The sequence below is a fragment of the Tachysurus vachellii genome, chromosome 18, assembly GCF_030014155.1.
Source record: "Tachysurus vachellii isolate PV-2020 chromosome 18, HZAU_Pvac_v1, whole genome shotgun sequence".
Taxonomy (NCBI): domain Eukaryota; kingdom Metazoa; phylum Chordata; class Actinopteri; order Siluriformes; family Bagridae; genus Tachysurus; species Tachysurus vachellii.
In genome coordinates this window covers 4,107,733-4,127,567 of record NC_083477.1, presented here as the reverse complement: position 1 = coordinate 4,127,567, position 19,835 = coordinate 4,107,733, and the positions used below count along the sequence as shown (strand labels likewise).

At 40.2% G+C, this 19,835-nt stretch overlaps 1 protein-coding gene across 1 annotated transcript; it reads left to right on the top strand.

The window, feature by feature from the left end:
- Positions 1-1,956: 1,956 nt before the first annotated feature.
- On the top strand, positions 1,957-12,270 carry arf2a (ADP-ribosylation factor 2a). Its single transcript, XM_060892134.1, has 5 exons — positions 1,957-2,057; positions 8,462-8,619; positions 9,293-9,403; positions 9,505-9,629; positions 10,093-12,270. Exons 2-5 carry the CDS (start codon positions 8,472-8,474, stop codon positions 10,252-10,254), a joined length of 546 nt encoding a protein of 181 aa, XP_060748117.1. The 5' UTR covers positions 1,957-2,057; positions 8,462-8,471; the 3' UTR covers positions 10,255-12,270.
- Positions 12,271-19,835: the final 7,565 nt, after the last annotated feature.

Here is a 19,835-nt window from a genome sequence, read left to right as displayed (position 1 = left end):
AACTGAGCAATTGAGGGTTAAGGGCCTTGCTCAGGGGCCCAATGGTGGAAGCTCGGTGGACCTGGGATTGAACTCACAACCTTCTAATTGGTAGCCCAACATCTAAACCACTAGGCTACCATGTCAAGTCAGGTCAAGTCAAGTCAAGTCAAGAAGCTTTTATAGTCATTTCAACCATATATAGCTGGACAAAAGACAGTGCAAACAAAAAATACAAAACAATACACAAAAGACAATACACTAAAGCAGCACTGACCAGTGTAAATACTGTATGTTCATTTAATATTCCGTGTGCAGAACTACTGGAATGAACACGGTGTTATAGCAGTAGTTACATGAGGTATTGTAAAGGATTGTGCAAAACAGCAATCGACTGAAATGTGAGACAGCAGGTGCAAAAACAGTGTAAAACATATAAAGCATGTAAACAGTTTGATGGATGTATATTGGAAGAGTGTGTATTACCTCTAGCTTTGGTGGAGAGTGACTTCCTGGAGAAAGATGCTTCCAATTCTGACTCTTTCAGGAATTCCTCGTCGTCTTTTAGCAGAAATAGAACGTTGTGAATGCCATTGTACCATTCAGACAATCACATTTACACATATTTACATTTACATTTCTGGCATTTAGCAGACACCCTTATCCAAAGCGACTGACTCTTTCACAAAAGTGACTCAAGTGATGAGAGTCAAGTGATGAGAGTTACTTCGTTACTGAGATGAGTGACTCGAGTCATGAGAGTGAATTGAGTGACTGGAGTTGTGAATGTGACTTGAGTGACTGGAGTCGTGAAAGTGACTTGAGTGACTGGAGTTGCGAAAGTGACTTGAGTGACTGGAGTCACGAAAGTGACTTGAGTGACTGCAGCTGTGAAAGTGACTTGAGTGACTGGAGTTGTGAAAGTGACTTGAGTGACTGGAGTTGTGAAAGTGACTTGAGTGACTGGAGTTGTGAAAGTGACTTGAGTGACTGGAGTTGTGAAAGTGACTTGAGTGACTGGAGTCCCGAAAGTGACTTGAGTGACTGCAGCTGTGAAAGTGACTTGAGTGACTGGAGTTGTGAAAGTGACTTGAGTGACTGGAGTCCCGAAAGTGACTTGAGTGACTGCAGCTGTGAAAGTGACTTGAGTGACTGGAGTTGCGAAAGTGACTTGAGTGACTGGAGTCACGAAAGTGACTTGAGTGACTGCAGCTGTGAAAGTGACTTGAGTGACTGGAGCCACGAAAGTGACTTGAGTGACTGGAGTTGTGAAAGTGACTTGAGTTCTGGAGTTGTGAAAGTGACTTGAGTGACTGGGGTTGCGAAAGTGACTTGAGCCACGATTGTGACTCTAGCGATGAGAGTGACAGAAGTTACACTGTTAGTGTAGAGATGCCAGCTGTCCAGTTTCCTAATCTAAAACTAGAAGCTATGTTAGAATCCTCCATATAATTTATACAATTGAAGGTTAAGGGTCTTGCTCAGGGGCCCATCAGTGGCAGCTCGGTGGACCTGGGAGTCAAACTCATGACCTTCTGATCATCATGTCACAGTGGATTTATATTACACAATCCATTGTCTTGTTCGTGTCTGTTTCTTATCCAGTAGGTTCCTCATGGACCATAGATGACCGGTCCAGACCCTTCTTAAGACCTCAGAAGGTGATGCTGAGCAGCACATTTTAACATCAGGGCCTTTTTTTTCTCATGCTTAGGCTTGTTTTCATCTCACCAAACAGAATCTATGCTGGCTTTGTCTGAACTGCTCACTTGTTTACTACATAGTCAGACTACGTAGTGAGGTAGTGGATTGTTTCTGATGTTACACTCGGAAGCTGGGGAGTTTGAGCGGTTTTTTTAACCCACACCCACAAAAAAAAAACTCTGCTTCGTCGGATTTGATTGGATTACACAGATTGTAGGCGGGACAACTTGGCCACTTTGGACAAAACGATTGGCTCAAATCTTACTTTGGACAACGCCCATGACGCGGCTGCCTTCAGTCCGGTGAAAGACGCCATTTTGTCGTTAGCGGTGACGAGGAGAACAGGGATATTGTTGGAAAGCAGCACTGAAAAGGTAAATATATAAATATATATATAAAAAACACAGCGGTATCATTTCTCTCACCTTTCGTGAAACAATTTACAAAAAAAATAAATAAAAAATAATAAATATTGTTTCTACACTATTGTAAACATACATTCGAGGCTTAAATCTTAGCTGTTGAAAAATTAGCTTACGTTAGGAAAGGTATTTTGTTAGCATGTTAGCATCGGTTAGCTAAGCTAATATTTGACTTGCTAAACCTATAGCACAAGCAGCTAATACGTGAGGTGGCTTAACGTGTAGCTCGGTTCTTACTCGACGTGTTTTCAACGTGTATATTCGAACGAATGAATTGACTGATGTTTGTTTATTTATTTATTTATTTATTTATAAAAAAAAAAACTAGCTGCCCCGATTAGCTTCTGTGCTATGAACCGGCTAAAGATACTCGGATGTCTAGGAAGAAAAAATAATAGGAAACAGGAAACGCGTTTGTGCTGCTCAGGAGGCGTTTATATAAAACTGTGAGCTGAATTAATTGCGAATAGAGAGTATATATTATATATATTATATATAAAAACACCGATGTGTAGGTTAATGTGATCAGATATCGAGCTGGTGAAATGAAGGCCTTGTGTTTCTGATGTGCGGTTCTAACGACGTCGATGGATTTCACAGCCGCATTATGTTGAGACATGGAGCTTTACAGCAGGATATTGATATTATTTTAACAATTAAAAACCTCAGACAAGCCGTATATAACGTCTTAAACGATTATAAACATAATCGTGTGTATATATCCGTGTCTATAATCTGTGTATTTTGAATTAACGCTGACGCTGTTCATGAGTTGATGTCAATGCTGATCTGAGATCAGTTAAAGCGAAGCTAAATGTATTATTATTATTATTAATACTGAAATGTTTGGGAACATGTGTCGTATTTTAGTTATTCATTCGAGATCTTTTCATTTGTGTCCCGTGCTGACGTCACAAGGGGGCATTTAAAAGTGGAGGTAAATAAGAGTGTCCAAAGAGTATGAATGAAACGGGTCAGTTTTTTTTCTGGGGTTTCTTTTTTTGGACACTCGTTAATTTACTACGATTTTTACTACCATGTGATGTTAATGAGATATTGAAAAATGAATAGTGGAGGTGTTGGGACTCAAAGTCCCAGAATGCAGTGCAGCTGTATGAACATTATGGATGATATAGGAATCTATTAGCCTATAAGTAAATGTCGACAAAAGTCGTTTTTATCTCTGAATTCATATCGAACGTTGTTTGTATTCCACAACTGAACATCATATAGATTATAAATATCCCTGAAGAATCTCAGGGTTCGTGGAGTATGTGGTGTTGAGTTCGTATAATTGGTGTCTTTTGAACACTAGTTACTTAACCACGTAGTCAGCATTTTTCTGTAATGTTACATTGATCCTAATTTGATACCGACTAGCAGTGTTACCATGTACATGTTTGCTCGGATCTCGTTATATGCTGTGAAGTTTAAAAAGATCCTGAAATGGACAGCGGTGGCTGAAGGTGCTGGGCTGTTGATCAGAAGATCAGGATTCAAGCCCCATCATTGCCAAGCTGCCGCTGTTGGATCCTTGACCTTGTCCGAGGCTTTTAACGCTCTCTGTACCAGGGTGCTGTATCATGGCTGACCCTATGATTTGAACCCTACCTCCAATGTTGGGATAATCAAAGATGATTTTTTTTGTGCTGTCATGTATATGTGACAAGTAAAAGCTGCTGCTTCTTCTTCTTCTAAAATATGCTGGCTTTAATGTTTTGCATTAATGGGCAACGGATGCTTGGGTTATGTGCCGGCAGGGTATTGGTCTAATGACATGGACTTCCAGTAAAAAAATGGTAAGTTTCCTGCTGCAAAGTTGAGCAATTAACATAACGTAAACTAACAGCCAAAAACAAAAAAATTGCCAGTTGCATCTGGCTTGACAAGATGAAAAATAGTACTTGATACGCTGGTCTTGGTCTATCTTAGTCCCAGAGTGTGGCGCAACCTCGACGTTGTTAGACGAAATGGTGTCACGTGCTTGGCTCAAAGCTCTCAAAACCTAGAGCTTCAACTATGTCACATTGCACATGGTTTTGTTTACTCTGACGTGATCACACAAGATGCCTGGAAACTAGATGCCCTCTAGTTTGGGTGCAGATGCAGTGTACCAGTGATTACAGATCACGGATATTCGCTATGATTTTTTCTTTTTCTTTTTTTTTTTTTTTTACCAAAAAACACCTTTTGTAGCATTCCTTTTATCTGTCCCGTGTCAAATGTTCTAGCTTATCTTTTCTCTTAAAAAACGATCGAGCAGCAGAACGCCCATGTGTCTGCATTTTGGTTGCGTCATGCTTGACTGAATTACAGAAGACCGTCAGGTGAAGACGTCTGTCCCGATACTGTTAAATTGTCTAGCGATCCGTAGATCATCAGGCGCATTCGCTTGACTGGAAATCCATACAAACATTCTCTAGAAGGAAAGATAAGCATTGGGATTGTCTGTTGGTTGTGCGAGCTTTGTGCCAGTAGTTGCGGTTGTCATGGGAGGAGGTTAGCCTTGTTTTTACACCAACCGAGACATTTGCAGAAGACTCGTTACCTGCCGTGCCTTCCTTCTCTTGTCCTTTACAGTCAATAATTAATCCTTCATGGACCTCGTGAATTAGTCATGAGGCTCAGTTTGTCATCGGTGATGATTGAAAAGAGCCGATGGTGCCATACCAGAATAAACAATGGAGTTTTTTCATGGTACCTGTGAACAAAACCGCTGCTAGAAATATTTTCATATGCAATTAGAAATTGGTGTTGAATCGTGGACACCAGCACGTAGTACTTTTTGACTCAAAGTGTTTTACATGATTGTTAAATGTAGAACAAAAAAAATAATAATTGAAGAACGGTTTAGAAATGAATTTGTTGCTCCTCTGTACTCTTTTATTGCTTATTTCCTCATGCACACACTGTTCCAGAATTATTGGCACTCTCGATAAAGATTTGTTTAAAACTATTTGAAATATCTCCGTTGTTAATTATTGCTTGTTCCGATACTTGGGATATGAAACGATTTTAATCTTTAGCGGAAATACACTATAATCTATATAAGAAAAACCTTATCTAAATATTTATTTTAACAAAACTGTCACTGCATTCAGTGTTTTCTGTAACTTCCTTTCGCCACTGCGACGGCACTTCAGGAACCGATCGTACGCTTCGATTAACTTGGATAAGGAAATAACAAAGGTGTCTTTGGTAACGTCTATCATTTATTTTATCTGTCACATCTTTAAGTATGTAAATGAACCAGCTAAATGAAGCCAGGTCCGCTTACTTATACCTTTCTGTAGGGTGTGGATCAATGTGTAGGCTGATCTCTTATTAGTATTCAGTGTCTGCATGTGGTAAAGCAAATCTACACGTCTCACACTCTTCATGCCTGTGTGTGAGTGTGTGTTTCCAGTATGAGTCAGTGTTCCAGTGCACTTCCTCATAGCTATGCTGCCGTTTTGTGCTCTCGCTCCGACTGTGCGCTGCCAATGTAAACCAGTTGATGAATAAGTGCAAGATTTAGTCATTCAAGAGACATTTTATCCGCTCGTCAGCGCATGGGTTGGGAATGTGAAACCTAGCAGTTTACTGTCACTAGGGGCAGAAAATGAGGAATTACAATTACTTTTGCTAACACTGGAATTAGTAATCAATTGTTAAAATGCTGAATGCGTTACTGGAAACGTTACCATGGCGTGTGATTGTGGCCTTCCTGTATCTTATATTGTGACAATTAGTTTAGCTGAATACACAACCATGACCTAAAAAAAACCCCAAAAAGCTGTCTCTCATTGTGTTTGTTGTTTTAAAGGTTTGTTATTTTTATCCCTCGTCACTGAGCTATATGATGAAAGAATGGAAACACGATAATGGCAGGGACGCTGGACGTTATTCTCATATCCCATCCTGTACACATTTGAGTTACCTAATGTCTTAATGCCGTAATCAGTGTTGTCTTAGTGCATCGTCTGAGTGCCGAGCAGTTTATCAGCAAATATCAGCACAGAAATGTGTCATTATTTGAACTTGTAGCCGTTTACTTATTTACTCCGCTCTTACTGGCCAGTATTGCCATCTAATCTAATCTAATCTCACCTGTGGGTATAAGGGTGAATTTTAAAGGTGCTAAAAATGTTTGATGGATTTTAATAAATGGTATGCGGTTTATTGAGAATACTGACCGTGGTAACTGTTGTTTGGGTCAGATAGTTTCAGTTTTGCCACTGAAAAGATGTCTTTGCAACTTTCAAATCTAATTTTAACCCAGTCTGTCTTTTCACTCTCACTTCTTGTTTCTTTTCTTTTTTTTTTTTGTATGCAATTCTGCAACCTCCAGCGAGGTTTATTTCACAGCCTTAAGCCTATTTGGCCTCCATTTAAGCATGCTTGACTCATTAAAGCACTGAAGAAATCATTTGTGTGTACATATTAGTGTTACCTTTTATTACTTATTTGATAAGAGTATTAGAATGCAAAGCTAATGTCATATAGAGGCAAGTTCTAATTCATACAGTGTTGTGGCCGGTTCCCGTCCCGGCGGGAGCGCGGCCCGGTTCCCGTCCCGGCGGGAGCGCGGCCCGGTTCTTGTGCCAATATCAAATCATGAATAGGCCTTGGCTGTCCAGTCCAAGAGTGCAAATTAGGCTGTGCTCTGTTTCAGGGAGGTAAGATGTTCTCTCTCCCCTTGTCACAGCGACACTCTGTGAGCTTGTGCATGCAACACTTTTGCTTGTGTGTTGCTCTGCCTCATGACACATCATGAGCAGCCATTATTTACTTTGAAGGAGGCACATGATGGCTTTCATCTTATTTTATATTTTAGTGGTGTGTCTCAACCCCCACCCCCACCCCATTTACCCTACTACCACGTCATCTGTGCTACAGTGCAAATCCACAAGACAAACCACATGCGACATGAGCCACCAGGCACTAGGCAGCGTAACCTTTGTGATGCACAGCTGCACTTGGCATTTAAATCGTAGAGTCAGATTTAATAGCTCTTTGTATGGGTTCGTCTGTTTTCTTGTAAATGTAGAGATCTTTCAGCATCTTATCTTTTCTTTATTTTTTCCCCTTTTTGTGGAGTCCTCCTCTGTTTTTCTGGGAACAGGCTGTCTCGTGTCTTAAACACTACCTTCTATGTATTCCCTGTTGAATTTGCAGCGCATCATGGGAATCCTACTCCCTGTTTTGTTCGTAAGCGTTTTGTTCATTTTCCGTAATCGAGAATAAAACATTTAGTACGCCGTGCAGGGAGCAGGGCACCGTTACAGACATGGCGCTCACCCTCATGGCTTCCTGCAGCGGTGCTTCCTGTTTACTTGCAGGATTATAAAAGCACGTTTTTTTTTCATGTGCACTTTTTATTCACCGGTAGCCCACAGTAAACTGACGAAAGCAAGGAGCTGATCATTTCACTACATTCTCCCGTGAGGTTCAGGAACGATTTAAAAAATATGATCGATTTTCCAAAATATTTTCGCGTTCACATAGAAGCCGCCCTGTGGCCGATTTTAGATGATTTGTCCTGGGATTCATAACCTGCTCGACAGAAGATAAGCGATCCTCCTGTCTGATTAATTCAGAACTCCGCTGTCTCCTTTTACAGGCTGATCAGGTTTCTGGTTACCTGCAGTGGCCTACATTCACCACATCACTGACCTCATTGTTCTTCCTCTTCTCTCTACTGTTAGATCAGCGAAGCTGTGCTGAGCTCTAGCCTTTTTCCCCTAAACACAGCACAGGGTTTTGACACTCAGCAATCTTTGCCATTTCAACATAACGTTCCTAATTTTCGAGGAAAGCTTCTAACAGCATATCTGTGTTCTATGGTTAGTTGTACTAGAGCAAAATCAGACTACTGCCAACATTCTACAGCAGAGAAGCCAAAAAAAAAAAAAAAAAAGAAGAGGAAGAGGAAAATGCTATTAGCGACCGGGTCAAGCCGCAGGCACATGTACGATTATCCGCCATTATCGAGTGACGACTCGCTCGTTCCTGAGTGTGGGTGTTCACAATATTAGAATAAATGTCATGGGCTTACGGTATTATTTTTACATTTTATAACACCGTCCTGTAATTGTTCTACCTTAGAAAGATAAGTTTCAGAAGAGTTTGTCACTACTGGTGTTTTTGTGTGAAGCCACTTCCCAACGCATCCTAGTACTGTTAACTACAGCTGGAAAATTCATCATCGTCCCTCATTCCTGCTTTGTGCTTACTGTATACGTATTTAGAGAGACAGCTCTGTTAGGCTTTGTCCACACTGCTCAAGAGTCACAGTTCACAAAGTTCACACTGCTCTGATTTAAACAGTCAAACACATATGTGCTGTTCTGAGCTCGGATTTTTGTCTCGTTCAGATCTTCCACCATGGGGAACATGTTTGCAGGCCTCTTTAAGAATCTCTTCGGGAAGAAAGAGATGCGAATCCTGATGGTGGGTTTGGATGCTGCTGGCAAAACCACCATCCTGTACAAACTCAAACTGGGCGAGATCGTCACCACCATCCCCACTATCGGTGAGCGGCGCTAATTACAATTAAAGCAGGTTTCTATTTCGTTTTATAGAAATGCATATTCATATTTGTTTTTGATATATTTTACATACATTTTAACATTTAATTGAACAGGATCGCAAACGAGCTCGTCACGCGGTCGTACCAGAAGCCGTTAACGTAACGCAGATCCGCAAACTATATCCTGTTATAACATCCTAAAATATTCAAATTATTTCATTACAATATTAATTAATAGAGTTTAGAGATTTTTTTTTGCCTATGATTGAGGTTGATACTCCTCCTTAGTAATATAGGAAATGGTGTCTTACTCGTTAGCGTCTATAACGACGCTGTATAATATACAGCGATATATAATGTGCAGCGCTGTTTAAAGTTCAGCCACTAAATCAGTTCAACAGATTTGTTTTATGAAATTGGAATTTTAAAAAATAAATTAAAGCAGTTTGATAAAATAATGTACCTGCTTTCATGTAAAACACTACATCTGAACATCTGTATAATATCTGTATATTATCTCTATCTATGATTTTGATATATCTTTGGTTCACTTTTTTTTGCCTTCGCATGCGAAAATATCACAAAGCACCATTCTGTCGGTCCCTCACGGTTCAGCATAGAGGCTCGTGTGTGTATTTCTCTTTTCTCTCTGACGTTCTTTCTTCTCGTTCTGCAGGTTTTAACGTAGAGACAGTAGAATACAAAAACATTAGCTTCACGGTTTGGGACGTCGGCGGTCAGGACAAGATCCGGCCGCTGTGGAGGCACTACTTCCAGAACACACAAGGTCGGTCCGTGTATTTGAGGGGGAAAAAAACATGCACTTTAATTGAAACGAAAGGAAAGAACGAATTGTTTTGCGTGTCTCATTCTGTGCGTGTTTGTCAGGTCTGATCTTCGTGGTGGACAGTAACGACAGGGAGCGAGTGAACGAGGCGAGAGAGGAGCTGACAAGGATGCTGGCTGAAGATGAGCTCAGAGATGCCGTGTTGCTTGTTTTTGCCAACAAACAGGTGAGAGTGTGAGAAAGAGAGAGAGGAAAGTAGAGAACACTTCAGATTGTGGCTTTTACAGGTTTGCTCTTAAAACAGTTGTAGAATTGTTCACTAAATAACTGTTTAATACAAACCTTTTTAAAGCACCTTTTTCAACTGATCTCAAACCCTCTGCTAAATGCCCTCGCTTTGGTCCAGCGTAACGCGTTAATGCTCTAGAAGTAAACGTCCTCTGCTTTTATATAATATTCATAATACACACTGGAAAATAACACGGTTTGGTTTGTTGTTGGTTTCACACCCACAAGCTGACTTATCAAACACATCTCTCTTTCATTTCTTAACCATCTGCGACTTCACACAGTGCTTTTATTTGTTGTTCTTTGACATTTTCATTTGAGCATATTTATCAAAATGGAGCTTTAACGTTTCACCTCCTCTCTCTCTCTCTCTCTCTCCTCTCCCCTCTCCACCCCCACAGGATCTGCCTAACGCTATGAACGCAGCAGAGATCACAGACAAACTGGGTCTGCACTCACTGCGGCACCGCAACTGGTATATCCAGGCCACATGCGCTACCAGCGGAGACGGGCTCTACGAAGGCCTCGACTGGCTCTCCAACCAGCTGAAAAACGCTAAATGATCCATTCCACTCACCTCTCTGTGCTGTGTGTGTGTGTGTGTGATGTGCGTGTGTGTGTGTGTGTGTGTGCAATGAGAATGGCGGCACTGGATTTAGTCTCTCGGTCACTCACTTTATCCATCCTTTTCTTTTGTTTGGTTCTGTAGACTTTAGAGGCTCTCCCCAGTGCTGACTTGTGTACACACACATACCAGAATGGAAGTGTGTGTGTGTGAGAGAAGTGAGAGTGGGAGCAGCCCTGCTGTGCCTTTGGATGCACATGCTCTCCTCGTACAGCTCGCTTCTCTCTCTCTCTCCCTCCCTTTCTCTCTCTCTCTCTCTCTCTCTTTCTCTTTCTTTGTCTCTCTGTTTCTTCATATCCCACATCTCCCCGGTTTTCACGAAGCAAAGAATGACCCAGGATGCTGAATGTTTTATTGACCTCTACACACAGAATAAAGTAGTATATTGAAAAAAAAAAAATCTTGATTTCCATCCTCTGATGATAAAAAAACAGTCACGCATGTCTAAGATGTTACGAGTCTCTGTCACGGTTTTTTGCCCCACTTATGATGAAACTCATTGTAACCTGCATCAGGTTGGGAGAAAAAAAAAAAAAAAGCAAGAAAAAGACAATAAAATAACGTTATCCATCCTAGATCCTTCTTTGCTTTATTTTAGAAACGAGGCTCATGAGGTTGCCATGAACATTGCTGTTTCCTGAGGCATATTGAGGCCTGACTAGCGTCCTAAAAAAACACCCAGTGTTTTTGACTGAAGTACACGGTCGTCAGTTCTAGATAACAGGAAGTTAAAGCGGTTGAAATATTTCACCTCGTGTTCTAATGTAGCTAACAGTAAGTGATAAAAGCATGATTTCCATTTAGTCCTAATTAGTGACATGGCAGCATTTTTTTTTTCTTTTCTTTTTCTTTTTTACTGAACTCGTGCTTTAAAGTGTCAACATTTGTTCAGCAGCTGTTTTTGAGCCCGAGCGGAGACCTCTGAAGGAGCAGCGAGGCTGTTTTAAAGCTGCTCCCACTCTTGATTTTCATCCTTTTCCTTATTATTTTTTTTTTAATTAGATAATTAGATTGTACCCCATCTTCAGCCTTGCGAAAGTCAAAGCATCCATCTTTTTAAACGCTGCAGAACGATAATCTGTAACTGATCATAAAACGTGTGAAGAGTGCTGGATCCGACGGTATAAAAGCAGATCGGGGGACGTCGTCTTTACATCCGTGCAAATTCGCCTCGCCGTGTCCGTGTAACCGGTTTAATCCACTCGCTCTCTGCTTTTACACACTCATCTTTTTCCCCACCCTCTTCTTTCATTTGTCTCGGGTTATCACTTATCAGCCCCTTTGGAAAAAAAATAAATACAATAAAACGCATCATACGTCTTAGCCAGCGACCGACGATATTTGACAAACTGACAGATTATTTTCTTTTTATCTCTGTTCCAAAGGCTTTTGCAAACGTTACATTGCTTTCGATATAAACCAACAACCCAAAGGTCTCAGCGGGTGAACGTGCCCCCCCTCATCAGATCCACGACTGGATGTTTTTGTCCAGATATTTCACTTTTTCATTTCTGCTTTCTTTTTCTTTTAAACAACACACCAAAACTAATCAGTTTCCAAAAAGTCTACTAGCTTTTTTTTTTTTTTTTTTTTTTTTGGGCCTTTTATTAAAACGATCTTGTCTTGTAGATCTACTGTAGTGGATGACGTTATACTGATTTCTTTGAACGATGCATCATCTGTCTGGAGAGTAAATAAAATGTGTAAGAAAATGTATTTTAGCTAGCCTCTTCATTTAGCTACCCTATGTTCTGACGTGAAGCTTTAATTTGAAGAGTTTATGTTGAGAAAAAAAACGCAAAAATAAAGTGTGCATATGGTTGTTGTTTTTTTTTTTCTTCTTCTTCTTCTTCTTTTCTTAGATTTTCCTTTCTCTTTTTTTGTTTCTAGCTTTTTTAACCCATCTTGTAACATCTGAGAAATGCACTATAATAAAGAGATCTCTATTACAAAACTTGTTTCTATTCATTTGCATATAATGAATGATGTATAAACACAGTACAGCCCCAAGGTTTGATTCTGGTTCTCCTTATGTCTGTTGTGTTGTTTTTTTTTTTCCCCTCAGGATCTTTACTTCCTTCTCAACTCCAAAAAACATACAGGTAAATGTATAGGCTGAGTGATATATGTGTATATACAGTATACACACAATTGCAATACTTCAATGCACCACTAGATGGCACTGACATCTTAAGATGTACAGAATTGGTAGCATGTTTTAACGCTAACACACTGCTTTCATATCTGTCTAAACAAACTTTTGACAAATCGACTTTTCCGCACAAGTTTCAGGCTACATTTTACATCCTAACGAACGGCAACGTGTTTTTTTTTTTTTAGACTTATAACGCATGCGAACCAGCTTATCACTCATATTAAGTCTAAAATGGCCTACGTGGTTGTTGTTGAGCCTGGAAACACACTAGTTGTATTTAAATCGAGTTCTATATATAATACATCATGTGTCACAGTGTTCATACAGTAGTTTCCATATTCAGCAGTCAGGTTCTTGTTCATACAATCAAAACAAACAAGAAGTCATTAACACTTTTTAGCTTTTTTAAGTCTAATTACCATGGTTTAGTAAAAGGGAGACGATTTTGTTTGGAAACGCGGATGATGGAAAACAGGTCGGTCGGTCTGGAAAGGATAGAGGAGGTGAAAGGGAGACGGAGAACGATGTGTTATTAGAATACAGAGAAAGAAGTAAAGAATATTGAAACAAATTGAAGCATTTCTGATTTGTTGTTCTTACAGAACATCTGACGCAAACCTCCTCATTTCATCTGGGCTTGGGACTGGCACTGAGTTTTACCTCTTCATTATCTGTGATCGCTCAATTCCCAGGAATCGAACCTGGGCTACAGCAACGAGAGCACAGGATCCTACAATCTGGACCATCAGGAGGCTACAAAACATTTATGCATTTACATTTACGGCATTTAGCAGACACCCTTATCCAGAGTGACTTACAACTGAGCAACTGAGGGTTAAGGGCCTTGCTCAGGGGCCCAGCAGTGGCAGCTTGGTAGACCTGGGGTTTGAACTCATGACCTTCCGCTCAGTAGCCCAACACCTTAACCACTGAGCTACCACATCCCTTATGCTTATTATTCTACAATGAAATCATTCAAACTTCAAAGAAGTAAAAACTCCACCGTTTTGATAAAGCTCCTGATTTTATTTATTTATTTTTTTAGGTCAGTGTTATAATGTATGCTTTTTAAAAGAGAATCGTTGCCGGCGTTTTGTTCAGACGAGCTTATTTTTAGACGTGTATGAAGTGTGTTGGAGGTTTGAGTGAGTTTTGGAGATCAGATGATGATGACTTGGCAAGGATTCATGTCACTAATGCAGACTGTATGAAGAGTATGAAAGTTGTACAGTGTATTAAATCAGGAAAAAAAAACCCTCCGTACACCAGAACTTATTATAAACGCCATGTGAGCTTTTGTGTATTTTTGACGGTGTCTTTTTATTTTCCATGTGATCCAAGATTTGAAACGTCCTTGTCTTTAAAAGTCAAATGACTCCTACAGAAAACCTCACCATATCAACAAGTGTACGCTTTATTTGATTAAATAACTGAGCATTAATAAGTATTTATACAAAGCTCTGCTGCACAAGTCCTTTTATACGACTACAGTATAATACTGCAGAGATATTGTCAGATTTATGTTATAGGAAATTCAACATCCTGACCAATCAGAGTTGAGAATACATCTCTCTCTCTCTCTCTCTCTCTCTCTCTCTCTCTCTCTCTCTCTCTCTCTCTCTCTTTCTTTTTCTCTCTCGCTCTCTCTCTCTCTCCCCCTCTTTCTTTCTTTCTTTCTTTCTTTCTTTCTTTCTTTCTTTCTTTCTTTCTTTCTTTCTCTCTCTTTCTTTTTCTCTCTCTCGCTCTCTCTCCCTCTTTCTTTCTTTCTTTCTTTCTCTCTCTCTCTCTCTCTCTCTCTCTCTCTCTCTCTCTCTCTCTCTCTCTCTCTCTCTCTCTCTATCTGTGTGTCTCTCCTGGGTGGGAGGATTGCTGATATTTCTAATTTAGACTACCTCAGATTTTCCCTCTCTCTCTCTCTCTCTCTCTCTCTCTCTCTCTCTCTCTCTCTCTCTCTCTCTCTCTCTCTCTTTTTTCTCTCTCTCTCTTTCTTTCTTTCTTTCTTTCTTTCTTTCTTTCTTTCTCTCTCTCTCTCTCTCTCTCTCTCTCTCTCTCTCTCTCTCTCTCTCTCTCCCCCTCTCCCTCTCCCTCTCTCTCTCTCAATCTGTGTGTCTCTCCTGGGTGGGAGGATTGCTGATATTTCTAACTTAGACTACCTCAGATTTTCCCTGACAAACAGCAGAGGGGTTACGACACACAGAAATACTGTACACCCCTCAGGCCCAGTCATCTGCAACAGGCTTATAATACAACCGCCTCCAGCCTTACACACACACACACACACACACACACACACACACACAGGATTGTCTCCCCTGATGCTTTCATTTGACGGACAGCTGACAGATTTGGGTTAGCTTAGTGAACTGTGGCTTTTGTATAAATATCAGACAACAAGCAGGATTTCTGGTCTTAGATCAAAGAGAGGAACCTGTCATGAAGCTCCAGTGAAATCTACACTATTCTACATTAGAGGATTTTTATTGTATTAATTATACTGATATTCGTAACATACACTCGTACAGTAACGAATAATAAAAGCACTTGTCTGTCAGCTTAGTAAATCACATGTAATAATATACTGCTCATATTAATTAACATGCAGATTTATTCATTTTATTTATTAAATGCAAACCTCAATTTTATAATAAAAAAAATCTTATGCAATTAATACAAAATTTTTTATTCATTTTTTTTTCACACACACACACACACACACACACTATATTCATATCATCTGTGTTCATTCACATCTTATATCAGTCAGACTGTATCTTTATTCGCGTTCAATATTATTTATATTTTCTATATATTATTCCCCTTTCTCTACTTTGCATGTAATTTCTATTATTGGTATTTTTTATTCAATTTGATTCTTATTCAGTGTAATTTTATTTGTATAACTCTTCACAAATGTGCATTATTTCAAAGCAGATTTAAATGAATAGAATTTATATTTAGAATATAATTGATACCATTTTTTAATTGAAATGTATATTAATCCCTGGTGATGGTGAGAAAAAAGAGCATCAGCGTCATTTCTGAATTCACTCTAGTTTTAACATGAAGTCGTTTACGACACGTGAGAGAAAGCATTTGACAGCATGTTGTGTATGTGTAGCTCCTCAAAGCCTCTGGATCTGACGCTGATTCATCATGAAGCTTTTCTGTTTAGAGATTTCAGCCCTTGTGACTCACATTCTGCTCCTGTGGACAGTTCCTAAAATTAAACCACACACGACCACTAGATGGCATCCTTCTACACTGGTGTCACTTTTCACACTGGTCCAGCTCATGCATTTCACTCTCACTCACTCATTTTCTACCGCTTATCTGAGCTACCTCAGGTCACAGGGAGCCTGTGCCTATCTCAGGCATCATCGGGCATCAAGGCAGGATACACCCTGGACGGAGTGCCAACCCATCGCAGGGCACACACACACACACTCATTCACTCACGCAATCACACACTACAGACAATTTTCCAGAGATGCCAATCAACCTACCATGCATGTCTTTGGACCAGGGGAGGAAACCGGAGTACCCAGAGGAAACCCCCGAAGCACGGGGAGAACATGCAAACTCCACACACACAATGCGGAGGCGGGAATCGAACCCCCAACCCTGGAGGTGTGAGGCAAACGTGCTAACCACTAAGCCACCGTGCCCCCCTGCATTTTTCACATCAGACATTATTCCTTATCTCTCTCTCTCTCTCTCTCTCTCTCTCTCTCTCTCTCTCTCTCTCTCTCTCTCTCTCTCTCTCTCTCTCTCTCTCTCTCTCTCTCTCTCTCTCTCTCACACACACACACACACACACACACACACAAAGTGCTTTTTCACATGTATTTAAAACAATACATTCTATTCAGAACTCTACAATAAAGTGTTTCCCTATCAAATAGAACCCTAATGATGAAATTAGGAACAATTTCAAATCCACTTCCCCCCTAAAGGCTATTACTCGATAATAAACAAAAAAGTTTACATTTAACACCCGTTAGAAACCCAGCGGTTCTTTGCTTTGTCTCTGATGACAGTGTCATTCCATTGTATGAAATAAATACATGAACCACATTAAGAAGAGAAGAATCATTTACTATTTAAAGATCCCTTAAAGGATTTTATGACTTGATAATAAGCTTTTTATTTATCTGGAAAAAGTTCCATCTGTTTTGAACCACTTGGTACCCTGGTCAACCTGTGACTGTTTTTGGACCCTGCCGTCTGTCAGAGTGTTTTTACTGTTCTTAATTGCTTATCTGTTCCTATTATTAATGTTGTGAACGCTCGGTTACATGACCTGCGTTTGCATCTGATCTGCAAGTGTCTGTGTTCGTAACAGTAAACAGCAAGTCCTACAAAATCCCAATTAAACATTTTTGGGTGTGTTTTAAAGGTGTAGGGTTTTGAAAATGAAAGGAGGATATTCATTCATTCATTCATTCATTCATTCATTCATTCATTTTCTACCGCTTATCCGAACTACCTCGGGTCACGGGGAGCCTGTGCCTATCTCAGGCGTCATCGGGCATCAAGGCAGGATACACCCTGGACGGAGTGCCAACCCATCACAGGGCACACACACACACTCTCATTCACTCACGCACTCACACACTACGGACAATTTTCCAGAGATGCCAATCAACCTACCATGCATGTCTTTGGACCGGGGGAGGAAACCGGAGTACCCGGAGGAAACCCCCGAGGCACGGGAAGAACATGCAATGTTAGATGTATGTATTAGAATGATCATAAATGCACTCGCTTGATATCTATAATGAACAAAAACCCTAGAAGGACCTTTAGAGACAAATAACAGAAACGTTATCATTAAGTAAAACCGCTTGAGAGTGAAATCTACCCTGAGAGTGCATAGATAATAAATATTATACTCTTCATCAGTCCTCTCTCTCTCTCTCTCTCTCTCTCTCTCTCTCTCTCTCTTTCTCTTCTTTCATATTTGTTTTGTTCCTCTGAGAAAACTCTGAGGTTTAAAGATACTAATCAACCCTATCAGAATCGATTCCACTTTCGTAAGTGAAATGATGAAATAACCCACTCAGAACACACACAGAACACACTCAGAACACACACAGAACACACTCAGAACACACACAGAACACACTCAGAACACACACAGAAACCTTTTTTGGTGTAGGTTTTGGAAAGGTAAAAAAGAACAAGGGAATTCATTGGTTCTTTAGGTTAAGGATTTGTGATTCCACCCCCAAAATTGCAAAAGAAAACAGTTTCTCTTTAAAGGTCAATTATCTGTCTGTAAATGTATCTTCAAAATCAGCTTTTAAGTTCAAACACGTCACACAATCACAATCACTTCAGTGACAAGAAATAAAAATGCCTTGAATGTCGATTTTTGTTTTCTTCTTCTAAAGCTGTATCACTTCTAGACATTCACGATGACTGGGATGATCGAAGAGACAAAACTTGTTTTGTCTGTTTGTTTATTTATCAACAGTAAGCTCTTTATACTTGTCTTTGTGAATCCTGGGTCTACACCGGGAACACCGGGTACCAGTCGGGAATGTGAACGGGATGCTGGTACGTCACACACACACATCCAAACACATGTATGTGCACGTAAGTGAAGCTGATCATAAACAAGCCACCTACGTGTCTGAACGATGGCAGGAAATGTGAGAACCTGGAGAAAACCTGCTTACAGGCGCATTATCAATAACCCAAGATTAGGATCGAAATCGAGCCGCATTTAATGAGGTCAAGAGGCAATTGAGTGGTCTGGAAGGGGTTCGTTATGGTCTTTTCTTCCCGGCTCGTCTGCGGATTACATATAAAGGTGTGGAAAAAGACTTTGTCTCTGCAGAAGAGGCCAAGAAGTATATAAAAACGATGAACATTGGGTAGTGTTTTATTCTGCAGTAATACAGTAATATCAGTGTGTGTTTACTTCCTGTTTATATAATGGGGTTTACATTAATAGAATTGCCTACTGTTCAGTATTAAGACTCTGTGGGAGTTCTCTATCTCTCTACTGCAGCTTAGTCGCAGGATATTCTCAGAGTTGATGTCACAATCTCGTGGCATCAATGTTTTTTTCTCTCTTGTTTTTGTATAGTTGTCTTTCTTTTGGGGACTTTTTTTTTTCTCTTTTTTCTTCTATTCCTATTTTTTTTTCTTTTTCTTCTTTTTTTCGCTTTGGAGTGTGTATATGTTCATGGGTCTGTGTATGTGTGTGTGTGTGTGTGTGTGTGTGTGTGTGTGTGTGTGTGTGTGTAGGGGGGATGTCCATCACACCAACCATCTATTCATCCGTTCATCCAACAATCCATCTATACATCAAAGAAACTATCTATCAAACCAACCGTCTATGCAGTCTATCCATCAATCCATTCATCCACCCATCCATCAAACCAACCGTTTATGCATCCTTCTTCCATCTATACATCCATCCATCTTACCAACCGTCCATCCGTCTGTCCATCTATCCTTCCATACATCTTCCATCCATCCATCCATCCATCCATCCATCCATCCATGTAGTCACACATGTAGTCAATGAGTCAATGTGTGTGTGTGTATGTGGGGGGGGATGTGTTTTGGGGGGGTCCTGGCCATTTGGTACTATTCATGTGCACTTAAATGAGTACTGTTAAGTCGAATTCCGGTAATCCTGGTGTAGGCCCATCTGTTCATTTCATTATATATGGAATATACGTGGCACGAGTAGCCCATCTAAACGTGGTAAAGTTTTTAGCCATTTGAAACGGCTTAATTCCGACATAGTGTTCTTGCAAGAAACTCATCTCTAAAGATTAGGATCGAACCCAAAATCCTGGAGCTGTGAGGTGGCGATGCAACTCACTACGATCCCTCGTTTCTTTTCCTTTAATTAAAAACTAAACAGTAATTCAGGACTCTAACAATGTTACTTCAGAGTTTTTTTGTGTTTTTATCGATGGCCTGTTGAGTATTTATTGCCAGCTTTGAGGGCACTTGCTATATGCAGGCTTTAGCCGTATGCAGTGATTTAACGAGGGTCACTGACGGCGATCTGCACGCTAAAAAACAGCGCTGACCGAGATGATTGAGAGAGCGGAGCAGGATAAAGATTTCATGCTTGAGATTTATGTTATTTAGAAGCTCTGGGTAAAATAAAAATCTGAGGTTATCAGTTAGCCCTAAAGTTCTCTCCCATCTTGCACATTTTCTACTCAGCAAGATTTCAGGTGGTCCAGTCACCAAGGAGATGTTACCTTGGAAACAGCACCTTACTTATTTATAGAGACGGGCAAGAGAGAGTAAGTGAAAGAAAGAGAGATAGATAGATAGATAGATAAAGAGAAAAGAAGACACTTCAATACAATAAGAATAATTAAAGAAATAGA